This window comes from Charadrius vociferus, unplaced genomic scaffold (genome assembly GCF_000708025.1).
Source record: "Charadrius vociferus isolate BGI_N301 unplaced genomic scaffold, ASM70802v2 scaffold858, whole genome shotgun sequence".
Lineage (NCBI taxonomy): Eukaryota > Metazoa > Chordata > Aves > Charadriiformes > Charadriidae > Charadrius > Charadrius vociferus.
Window position 1 is genome coordinate 1,766,482 of NW_009649724.1, and position 12,462 is coordinate 1,778,943.

The window sequence follows — 12,462 nt, forward strand, 5'->3', positions numbered from 1 at the left end:
GGCAAAAGGCGACGGAGAGGGGCCCCGCTCCCTCTCGTCCCCAGCGAGCCGAGGGAGGAAAGGCGAGGGGATTCGGGGACGCGCGGACCGAGACGCTCGTCTCGTTGAGGACCGATACACACCTAACTCCATATACAGCATGCAGTAATGGCAGCGGAAGGACCCTGCTGGGAACCGTGGCTAGAACGCTAACAAAAAAAAAAAAATTATATATATATATGTATATTTATATATACTGTATATATATATCCCATAAAAAGATTCAGCGTCTCCCTCCGCCTCGACACGCGGCGAGCATCGCCCATGCCCTCAGCGGGAACTGTTCAGACGACCGCTTTTTGGGCCGCTCTCGGGGGTGAGTGAGGGGGGTCGGCATGGGACTCCTCGTCCGCGCCGACTCGCCGGGCTCGCCAACCTCCTCAGCCGGTTGCCTCCTTGGCTGCGCGGCACCGACTTCTTCTCTCCGCTTGCTCCCCCTTCTCCTCTCTGAAATTTTTTTTTTCTCCTTTTTTCTTTTTTTTAAGTTTCTCCCCTCTTTTTTTTTTTTTCTTTTTTTTGCATTTCTGTTTCTTAGGAACTAAGAGTTCTAGGCTCGTATCAGAAAATATAATCAATAAAATTAACCATGACTCAGAATTCTTTATCATTCACGATGTCCGCGGGTGGTACGATGAACACGTGGCTCGACGCCGGTCTCCTTCCTCCCTTTCCGTTTGGGGTGGCGTGGTAACTGTTGAAGATCTATATATCTATACATATATATATATGTATACGTGAAGGTATATATATATATATGTTCTGCAACACAAATGGCGGCACGGTCCATGAGAAGATGGGGAAATCTCAGGCAAAGAAGAAAACCGGTGCGTCTGGACGGAGGGGTCCCCGGGGGAGGGAGCGGGCGGGAAGAGGGGACCCGGGGGTGAGTCCCTGCCCGTCCTCCGCGATGGCCCACGGCAGAGAACTGCAAAAACGGGGGGAAAAAAAGGGGTGGGAGACGGAAAAAAAAAAAAAAAAATTAGAGGGAAAAGAAAAAGACTCCGTCGCGTTGCATCTTCTGTGGGAAGCCTTGGATTTCTGAGAAGCTATTAAGTATTTTAATTTGGCAGGACCTTGATACAAGTATGGTAGTATCTGACTTGGAAAGCTCTGTACCAGTTGGTTGCATCACTTTGGAGGGAGGTGACAATAGCAAAGCATGAACAGGGCTGCCACTGTTTAGTTTCTTCCACGCAATGGGGGCCGGCTCTCGGGTCAAAACTGGCGGGCGAGCTGGGCGAGCGGGAGGACCAGCAGCCACACGCAGCTGCCTCGCCGCCACGCACCATTGTTCCCGTCGTGCACTGCTCCGGGGCCTGCGGGAAGGCAGAGAAACGCCCCACTGGGTTAACCAAAGAACCGACAAAAACCACACAACCACAACAAACACACCACAAACGCACCGTTTGGGCCATCGCACGTGGTGGCATCAGCCCATGCGAGATCTCCCTGGACACCCGCATCCACCCGCACCGGCCATCCCCATCCCCACCAACCCCGGTGTATGGGACACAACCCCCCGTGGTCCCGCTTCAGACCCAAATCCTCATCCCAAGCTCATTCCCTGCTCATCGCTGCCAACCCACCAACTCCAACACCCTTATTTCCATCCTCCAACATTTGTCTGAAGTTCCCAGCCACGCTTCGATGGGAGATGCCCAACACTGCCCACACTGTGCCAGCGTAGGCATGACCGCCCTGTGGTTCCCCACTTGTCTCCCTTGGGGGGGGCGCAAGAACCACTTGCCCACCCAGAAGAGACAACCCCAACAGCCCTGCGCTCAAGGCTCGGTGGGGGGCTCACCACTGCTAACGCGCTCTGCCCATGGACCCAGAACATCTCAAGAAGAATGAGACGGGACAAGAAGAGCCAAACCCGTCCACGCCTTTGGGGAGCGAGCTCATAGCTCTCTCCATAGGAAAGGACGTGGAGAGTGCCTGACCCAGTGGCTTTCACCAAAACACCCCTAACAGTTGGCCCTGGGGAACACTAGGCTGGGAAAAGCCCTCGGGCAGGCTTCCAGGCTGGTACCCTGCCGTGGCAGGGCTGCCCGCAAGGTCTGATACTCCCCAGGACACGTCCCCCTCGCTTCAAAGCCCGACTAAGGGATGCTCAGAACCGTTAACCGTTTGGTGTCCCGTCAGCAGCACCCTTTCAGTGCACTCACAGACACCTCACAGCACTTCCCCACTTAGCCCCAAATCCTGGCTCAGCCAGGAAACCGTGCCGATGTGGAGACGCGACCGTCTCCGCGCTACACAAGTAGTCATTCTGAGGGCTGACCACTCCATACATCAAACACGAAGCTATGGAGTCCCAAAATCAATGTGACACCAACCGCTGGCCGCCCTGGCCACGAATAATACGGGGAAGAGGACCAGCCGCCTCTCCATCCCTATCGCGTCCACGAAAAAAGACACTGGGAGCATCCCAGAGGAGGAGGGACCCACAAGGCCACTTACACAACACCACGGGGAAAGCAGACCACAGAGACATCCCTGCTTGTGCCCCGGCGACAGGGAGGAGAGCGCGGCGGCGATGGGGAGGGAGCGTGGGGGGGACGGGGCATGCAGAGGGCACAGACCCCCACCAGAAGGGGACAGTAGGCTGGCGGGGAGGAGGCAGGACGGGAGTGCAGCTAGACAACAGCAAAAAAGCCCTAAATCATCACTAGAGCAGCGGGTTGTGGGGCGGGAGGTCGAGGCGGCTATTGCCACAGCTCCCGACCGGCCAACGTGGGGCAAGAGCCGGAGGGGTCCGTGGGGACAAGGAGCCAGGGGAGCGCTGCCGGTGCGGGGGTCCCCGAATTACTGACCTTTCCAGGGTGTCAGAGCAGTAGTTGTCTCTTCTAAAAAATTAAAGAACAAGGGAAAGTTAAGGCACAGGGGCAATTGAAAGCGGCAGGCTTGAGACGCCGCGCTCAGCCTGCCCTCCACCCGGGGCCGGGGACAACGAGTGGATGGGGGTAGCAAACGCGATGCTGCTGCCCAAATTGCACCCCACTTCTCTGGGGACACGCTTCCCCCGTCCAGGAAGAGCGCTGCGTGAGCTGAGCCGCCTGTGGGACCCCAGACCCGGGGGGAGCTCTGCAAAGTCCACGATAGCACCCCGAGAAAAAAAAAAGCACAGCGCAGGGGCTGCGAGTTGGGGGATTTTGGGGGTTCGGCTCTTCCCTGTGCTCCTCCTGTTCCCCTCTGGTGTGGGTTCGGTGCCCATCGCTCTCGCAACATCCCAAACGGGTTTATTCCCTGCAACATCCCTTATGGGTTCATTCCCTGTAATTTGCCAAACGGGTTTATCCCCTGCAGCATCCCAAACGGGTTTATCCCCTGTAATATCCCAGATGGGTTTATCCCCTGTAATATCCCAAAAGGGTTTATCCCCTGCAGCATCCCACAAGGGTTCGCTGCCCGACACCAGCCTCTGGGAAGCAACACGGACCACGCGACGGGGGAGAAGGGGAGGGCATTTCTTCTCCCCAATTCCACTAAATGATGTTGTGCCACCCAGCGCTTCATCACGTTACCGACAGCACCAAAAGAGCCGCTGAACGAGGCGGCAGGCCTGTAACAACCAGCACTACACGTTAAATAAAGCACCAGTTGACCTCTCTGAAAAATTAGATTAAAAAAAAGATTAAAAGATGTACGCTACATTAGCCTCTGTGGCACGGCCCCGGAAAGGCTCACGTCACAGTACCCGCAGGGATTAAACCTCCATTTGGGAGGGTGGAGAAACTCCTAAACTCAGTTTCAGGGAAAAGGGGATAGTCACAAAATTGTCATCCAAGGACACGTGAGACCTCTCTCATGCCACAGGTAGTGCAGCCGTCGCACGCCAACTTCCCTCTTATCTTGCATTACCATAAATAAAGACACATTAATCGCCAGACCGACGGCGCTGGTTGCTTAGGGACCGGCGCGCTTGGCTCGATGATGCTCCATAGCAGCCTTACTACTAATTACAAGGATGGGATTGTTCCCAGTGGTGCTGGGGAGCCCTGTGCCTGGAGGTGGGGACCCCCTGCACGTCACGGTCCCCTCAGGTCCACGGCGGGTTAGGGTGGCCTGGGGAACCTTCACCCCCTCCATGGGACTCACTTAATAAAGACTTAAAATATCATTAAATCAATGTGGCTTTATGGAAATTATGGGCGGCCAATGCACTCCGATTTCATTCCCTCATGGGATTCACAGTCACACTGACAAAGCTCAGGAGGATCATAACATCATAGAGTGGTTTGGGTTGGAAGGGACCTTAAAGACCATCTCGTTCCACCCCCCTGCCCTGGGCAGGGCCACCTCCCACCAGCCCAGGTTGCTCCAAGCCCCGTCCAACCTGGCCTTGAACACCTCCAGGGATGGGGCAGCCACAGCTTCTCGGGGCAACCTGCCCCAGGGGCTCACCGCCCTCACAGGAAAGAATTTCTTCCTCAGATCTCATCTCAATGTCCCCTCTTCCAGTTTGAAGCCATTCCCCCTTGCCCTATGCCTTTGTAAAAAGTCCCTCTCCAGCTTTTAAAGCCTTAAACTTTCACAGGAGGCTTCACTGTGTCCCCCCTGACGCTGCCATCACGCAACGAACCACAAAAAACATCACTCATGGGTGAGCAACCAAATACCTGACAGCTCTCACAAAGCCAACAGCAGACAGAAGTCATCGTTAGTTTGGGGGGCTGTTCATCCAGCCAGACCAAGGTCCCACACTACTTAAGATTTTAAGCCCACAAACCCCTAGAGAGCCTACAACACTGAGGCTACGGTCCTACCCATAGCCTGGTGCTTGGAACAGCCACCCCCTAAGGAGGGACCCGGGCCAGAGGTGTCTGTCTCCCTGAAAAATGGGGTTACTGGGGACACCGATGACCAGGAACAGATAGTTTCTAAGGCAACGCTAATGATGGCTTAACGGACAGGTAAAGACGCTAATGTTCATCACTTACAGCACGGACATTTTTTGGGGGAACAAATGGTTGTTAGGCTCCAAGGTTAGCTCTGCACTGAGGCTGCGGGCACGGAGCTCAGCATCCCAGACGGGACCAACTCCTCTGCCGCGGCTCAGGGGAACCCGACCCAACTGCTCATACCGACGGCGGGTGAGGATGAGCCCCTCCTGTGATGCCGCCCGGCATCCTCCACTCTCCCCAGAGAAACTGCTTCCCTGAGCCGCATCCAGCCCCTTCCCGAGGATGGGGAGGAGGGAGCTTGGCTTCCCAGGGTCTCAATGCACCTACCTCACCCTGCAGGACTGCCCGCTAGCTCGGTGGGCTTTGCACCGCTAAGCACCCGGTCCGCTAGCCCTGAGCCACCCCACCGAGGGGTCTGGGGGCAAGCAAGGCTCGTCTCCCCCTCTCCCCCGCCTCTCCAGCCACGCGCTAACAAGATGTGGCAAAAACACGAGGCAGAACAGCTTTGTTTCAAAATGCAACGCTTTGCAGCGCAGAGGCTTGCCAGTCGCCCGGCTCGCGCCGCTTGAGCTGGTCCTCTCCGGGAGAAAACAACGGAAGAGAAAAATTACACGACAACGGATTATTTACAACTTTGCACAGACAGCCGCACTGGAGATGCCCGGGAGGACAGAGATGCCCGGGAGGATGGAGGCTGGTTGCCAATACATCATGCTCCTGCAAGGGAGAACGAAACTATCCGGGAGGAAAAAAGGGTGGGCTGCTCTGGGGGTGGGGAGCGACACAACGCGCCGCACGGCCATCGCAAAAGGGGGATGAACCCCACAGAAGGGCCTCATCGAGCCCCTGCCAAGCCGGGCAGCGCGCCTGCTCACGCTGAACCAGGAAAGCTTCCCGCGCCGAAGGGAGGGAGACGCGAGATAGGCACTGCCGTCGGCAAAGACACGCAGGAGGACAGCGGCAAAGGGAGACTGCATTTTCAGACGTACCCTTCCTCCTACCCCGTGATGCTTCCTTCTTTTCACCAGGTTCTTCCTCCACTCCTTGTCACCACCGCACGCCTACAAGCCACACGGGTCCCCACGTTTGGACCCACCAGGGCTCTGCTGCGCTCCAGCCCCGTCTCTCCTAGGGAAGAGGGGTTCTCCTGCCCGGGCTTTGGCGCTTTACTTAAATACCAATATTGCAATACCACATGGGCTGAAGGCTGTAGGAAACTGGAGCTTTCCATCAAGCGCTCTTGGTGGTGATTAATGCCAACCTCTGCGCTGCTCCACGGTTTGCTTAGCGCAGTGAGCACCCATGTCACCCAGGGGCACTGCTCACCACCGGGTGGGACAGCCACGGGAAGGATGGGTCGCAAGGAGGAGGACAGTATTGGGATGACACTGGGAGAGGACAGAGGTCCCCCACTTCTTCCATACAATTCAGCAATGAGGACCGCCCGCCCCATATCCCAGGCAGGGAAATATCCCCACGGCCGTGGCCAAGGATGAAGTCTGACAAATATGTCGAGTGATTACAGCCCTTTCCAGCCACAAGAGGTGTCAGGTGGATGCATTGCTCTCCTCCCAGCTATGGCAGACAGAGAAGAGAGCCCCCGGGTGAGGGTATGAAGCTGCTTCCCCTTCTCCTCCCTCTGACCTCCCCATCTCCCTCTGGCACCATCAGTAAGGATATATCTGCTTGGTAGGAGCCAAAAACGCCACCTGGAAGGTGGCAGAGCCACGTGGGCCGTGGGCATGAGGCACATAGGTTTGCTGTGACCACCCTGAGCACCGATCAACACAGGAGGACACCTTCAAACAAAGCCTCTCCTAGGAACTCGTCGGAGCGAGAAGATGGAAACCCACAGCCAATTCCTAACATTGCATCGGCGCAGTGCCAAACACCTCTGAGCGGTGGCAGACGCGGGGCCTGAGCCCAGAGGAAGGTTTGGAGGCTTTCACGATTTCCCTGGGCTTGTTACGACCTCCGATCCATGTGCCGGGGCAGAAAGGATCACTACCAAATGCACCTCTCCCCCATCCCGTGTCTCGCACGTCGGTGGTCTCACCATTAAGCTGTGTCCCCAGCCCGGCCGGCTCCCTCGGCCCTACTCACCGTAGAGGATCATGCTGGCGTTGGTGTTTCCTAGCTGGTTGGAGGCTACACAGGTGTAGTTGCCGTAGTCCTGCTCGGAGACATTGAAGAAAGTCAGTCTGGAGAAGAAGGCTTTGTTCTCCACTTTGAGTCCTTTCTGTCCTTCAGCCAGCCTGGGAGGAAAGCAGAAGGGGAGATGCTCATGGGGATGGTGTCGGGAGAAGTTCCCCCTATTTCCTGTTCCTGCACAAGAGCGGGAACATCGAGCTTGGGGAAAAGAGGGAGAGGAAGGTATTGGGGGACGTAGGGGAGATGGACGCCGCTCTGCTGGGTCTCGTCCCTTAGCTGCCAGCCCACCGTCCCCGGGATGTCCACAGGCATCCACAGGGATGCAGTCACTGCTGAAGGGGATGGCTTTGGGGCTTGCCGAACACTGTGCAGAGGGAGGGATGCTCTGACCCCCACATACCCTTGGACATCCCAGGGAGAGAAGGAGACGGGGCCGACAGCATCCACAGGCAGCAGATGCTGCAGAGAATCCCTTTGGTGGACCCTAATACCACCACCGTGGCACTTCTCAGCCGGCGCAAAGGCTGAAGCGTTAACTGAGTGCATTGAACTCCCCGAACTGGTGTCCTCCTGCCATGGTGTCTCCCACCTGCGTGGCTCCTCCCGTGTTTGGATGCACCGCGGCCCCTCTGGGCTTCCCAGGGAGAAGCAGTGCAAAAAATGGGTTAAAAAAAAAACCCTTGCCTGGGGTCAGAGAGAGATTAGCAGAGGGGTGGGAGCGCTGCTCCCCTCCTCAGCCCCCAGCCGCTGCTTTGGTGGGACACGGGAGATGCCGGTTGACCTAAAAGGGCGACTTTCACCCCAAAGCTGGGCAGGCCGTCTCTGCGGACCAGCACACCCTGTCCCTCGACCCACACCGCATCTCTTCTGCCTTTCCAAGGGCAAGGGCCTGACACTGCCTTCTGGCCACAGCCTTTAAAGAGCTGACAGGGGTTTCATCCGCTCCTAAGCGCTCGGATTTGCACTGCTGATATCGCCCTTGGCTGTTACGCCTCACCCGAGCAGGGATTTATCACGAGAGCATAAAACAGAGGCACATGCTGCAGCGATCCTGCCCACACTGTTCACCCAAAACCCGTCTGACTGAGGCTCCTGCCAAAATCCCCCCACCCCATCAAATGCCCTTCATCTATTTTCCACCGCGCAGACAGCACCGAGTTGGAATATAAAGCCCTGACCTGTTTTTAATAGATACCGAGCGGCTGCTGCTCCTGATGAGATGTCCCCATTAGCCCCCAACAAGCACAGCCTGCTGCTGTCAGAGGGGACAACCCCTCCACATCCCAACCCAGGTGGAGCCATGAGGTTATCAGGGATTACTGGGCCACCGCAGCCCCATAACTGGTTAGTAAAGGCCGAAGCTGCTGACGCTGGGCACGGTTCACACGGGGTCGGTGCGTGCCCTCCTGTTTGACTCCCCTTTCCCCCCCCCGCCTCCCCGGGGGCTCTTACCGCTTGTCATCTTTGTACCACTGGAAGTCGGCGGAGGGGACGGCGGAGGCTTCGCACAGCAGGATGCCCTTCTGCCCCACCGGCACCCCGGTGCTCTTTGCGTCCGAGATGTACGGCGGGTCTGCGGGGGAAAATGGGATATCTGGGTTCAACGCTCAGCAGCTTTGGGGGCATCCCACCCCCCCCCACCCTTTGCTCCTAAAATCCCCCTTCTTTCCCTGCACCCAAATCATGTCTGAGCCCATGCCTAGCACCTGCCACTCCAGCACTGCTGTCGGGGGGGTTTGGGGCAGATGGGGGACCACACACCGCAGCCTCGTGGGTCCTCCTCTCAGGATCAGAGCCCCACAACTCTCGGGAACCACGTGTGACCCTGCGCCAACCCCAAGCAGCCAAAGCAGTGGCCAGAGAGGACTTTTCAGGCATCTTCAGCTCTGCCTCTCTGCACAAATGCTGCTACTTTCTTCCTCACTCTCTCTCACATTTTTTCTAATGGAAAAAAAAAAAAAAAAATACCCTATTTACTGCTCACTTCTTTCCTCTCCCCGGAGGTTATCTGCACAGCATCTCACCATGGGCGGAAAACCCAGGTTGATGGAGACAGCTGAAGAGGAGGTGGTGGGAAAAAAAAAAATGGAGCTCGACTCGAAAAGAAGGGGAAAAAAAGGGCAAACCACCACCTGCTCGGAAAACTGCCGCCGCATGTTGCAGCTCTGGGGGCGAGGGCTGGGTTCGTCCCGCTTCCCACCGCCCAAAGTCCCATCCCCTCGCGGGGTGGCACGGTGAGCCGCTCCCTCCCCGGTCCCCCACCGCCCCCAGGCTACTCACAGTTGACGGTGACTTTGACCCGCTGGACGACGGGCGCTGCCACGTCGTTGGAGGCGCTGCACTCGTACTCGCCCGACTGCTCCCGCGTGATGCCCGTGATCTCCAGGTACTCGTCCTCGCTGATGAAGCCCACGGCTGCAAGGGAAGAAAGAGAGGGCGGTGAGTGATGGGGGAGGCACAACGAACCCGTGCCCACTGCCTGGTCATCTTCTGGGACACCCACCCTGTCCCAGCACCGGCACCCTGCCTGAAAGGTGCCTGCTAGCCACGGCCCCGCCAAGAGCATCCCTTGCTGGAGATGCGCGGGATGGGCAAAGTGGTCCTCGCCAAACCTGCACCCTGCTATAGAATAACCTGAAATCATCTCTCCTTGGGACCTCCGCATCCCAGCCTCCTGCTGGGATCCCAACCTCCTGCTGGAGGCACCGCCGGGCTGGCCCAGCTCTGCGTAGACGCCCTTCTCTTATTTTTTAGCTTTGATTCACTCACAGCCACTTTATCCCCATCAGTTGTGGTGCCAACACCTCCCCCTCCAGCTGAATCGCTTGCTCCCTATGCTGCTCAAGGCTCAATTTCTGCCGTCCCCATGGAGGGGATGCACTTGCCTCCCTCTCCCTGCCCGGGCTGCACCCCAGCTCCTGCTTTGGCTCAAAGCCGGGCAGATGCGATCGGCGGCTGTGATAGTCACCGGGTTGACTGAGACCGTGGCGTTACAACAAATGCAGAGTTTAATAAAGAAACTTGGCAATTAGGACACGTCTACCAAACATCCCCCAGAAACGCCGCTCGCCCCCAAACGAACGGCACCAGTGGGTCTTCGACAGCCCCCGAACGGGAACAATTTCTCCCTTTCCTTTCGTTTACATCTCCCCACCGGATCTCCCGCAGCCAGGATGCTGTAATTACTGTGCGAAGCATCTCCGAGACCAGTGTCACACTTAATATTCCTATAAATTTTAAACGGTAGTCCTTGGTACATATGTGTGGCAATTGGTGTCATATTTTAATTAGGCTTGCCCTACACCATCTGAAATTAATAATAGCTCGAATTACCACTGTAATTTATAAATTAACATTGCTGGAGCATTAGGAAATAAATTAGCTCTGGACAGCTGTTTCTGGGAGTGAGTGCCAATGGCGGAGAGGCCAAGCGCAGGTCCCCGGTCCCTGAGGGACACGGCGAGCTCGGTGGTGGAGCCGGGTGATCCGGCGCTCGCCCTCGCTTCCCGCCCGGCTCCCACGGCCTCGGTGCTACCGTGACCCGGCGGGCTGTGCCTCGCCGCGCTTGGCCGGTCGACCGTATACACCTCGCTCCGAACAAACGCGGGCAAAATATACACGTGGGAGGCTCCATCGGGGCACGCGCCAGCTGCATCCCACCGGCAGAGACTTTTATAGCATCTCTTCCCGTGGTATGTAAATAGTGAGCGCAGTCACACACCGCTGCCCGCCTGGAACGCACCTGTACATGGGGGGTTTGCCCCAAGCCAGCACCGATGTCGACTATGTGTCACCCCTGCACGGCTCAATATGGTGAGCACCCACTGGGATCCCGCTCCTGCAATCCCTGCTGCAGCTACTGTCAGCTCCAACCGCTGCAAATATGCTCAGATGTCATGAAATTCCACTCTCGGCTCTCCCCAGCGCCGGACCTCGCGGTGGCCGCGGGACTGTGCAGGTCCGCTGCTCCCTCACACTCCCGCATGGCCGAACCGAGGACCCCGTGCATCCCGCTCCCACAGGCTGCCCCAACTGGGAAAGCTGCCCCACACCACCCCATAAGCTTTGGAAAGGGGTGAGGCAAGTTTTCCCGTACAACCCGCCGTGATGAATTGCCGACGTCCTCCCGCACCTTCAGCCTCGCGCCGAAATTCCCACCCTCACGGTCAAACCCGCTGAGCTCATCAGCCCTCAGCGCAAGGGAAAAGGCAAGATGTGAAGGCGTTACCCCAAAATCAATATCATTTTGGGGAGACACAAATCGCAGCCTTACATCCACCGGGTCCGCAGCGCTGTGCGCCACAAAAAAAAAAAAAAAAAAAAGGCGAGAAGGGGGGAAAAGAAATAAAAATCCCTTTTGTGGCTGACCTAGAATCGGCTTCTCTGTAGCACAGCGCTGCCTGCTGATAAAATAATGACACAGCCGGTGGCCTTCGGATGCTCTGCGCGCAAATCCGACTCCGGTTTGTGCAAAGGCTCAGATAACACTCCTCTTCCTAACTAACCAAAGGCCCTTCCCTGAGCGCGCCGGAGCCGGCACGCACGCGGCGAGAATTAGCTCTCACCGTAGCCGAGGCGTAGCGCGTGTCCCCGGTTTGATCCGGGAGCAAAGCAGCTCGAGAGTGCATTTCATTACCCGGCAAAAGACTTCATTACGGGAACTGCGAGGGTCAGCTTTCCACCTGCGAAAGCTCGGGAAATTGAGACATGAAGGCTTCCTCTGTGCCCGCGTAGCGCTGGAGTCGGAGATACGGACACGGTAATCGGCCGGCGGAGAGGCAGAGCGCAACGAGTCGAGGCTTTCTGTGTCTGGTGTCCTTTGTATCAGCACCTACGGGGATTTTGGCTACAGCCCGTCGATGCTGAGGCACACAGCCCACCCTGGACCCAAACGGGATGCTTTGCAGAGCTGATGCCTGCTTTTGCCCTGACCACAATTTGGTATTACTCATCTTTAGGCAACGATGACGACAGCGTTAGGAAGAAAAAAAAATGCTGGGGTCCCTGGCCAATTCCTGCCTCGTTAGTGCCAGCTACCGACACCTCAAGGAATAAAGTGACAGGAGGGATCCCCACCCCGAGGGCACCGCTCCACGCTGGCCAAGCGGGTGACACCAAGTGTCCAGGATGCCCATCGTGTCCCCCGTCCCCTCCTGCACAAGGGGCTTTGCATGAAAACTGGGTCTGTAAAGTTGCTCCTCCGGCGCCCGCATCGGCCGAGGAGGGGGGACATTCATCCCCTCGCTGGGTTGCACGGGGACACGGATGCTGGTGTGCTGACCACCCGTCCCCACAAAACCCCTCAGCGTCACTCTGAGAACCACCAAATCTGACTTTTACATTGGATCGCAGAATTTAGGTTCGT

At 57.1% G+C, this 12,462-nt stretch overlaps 1 protein-coding gene across 1 annotated transcript in view; it reads right to left on the minus strand.

The window, feature by feature from the left end:
* Positions 1-1,254: 1,254 nt before the first annotated feature.
* The window catches only part of LOC104291547 (protein CEPU-1), a 144,136-nt gene continuing 132,928 nt past the window's right edge, over positions 1,255-12,462 (minus strand). Inside the window, exons 7-11 of the mRNA XM_009890792.1 lie at positions 9,378-9,512; positions 8,550-8,670; positions 7,050-7,201; positions 2,856-2,888; positions 1,255-1,355 (exon numbers count right to left, since the gene is read on the minus strand). Coding sequence (XP_009889094.1) covers positions 1,255-1,355; positions 2,856-2,888; positions 7,050-7,201; positions 8,550-8,670; positions 9,378-9,512 — 542 coding nt within the window. The remainder of the gene's footprint in view (positions 1,356-2,855; positions 2,889-7,049; positions 7,202-8,549; positions 8,671-9,377; positions 9,513-12,462) is intronic.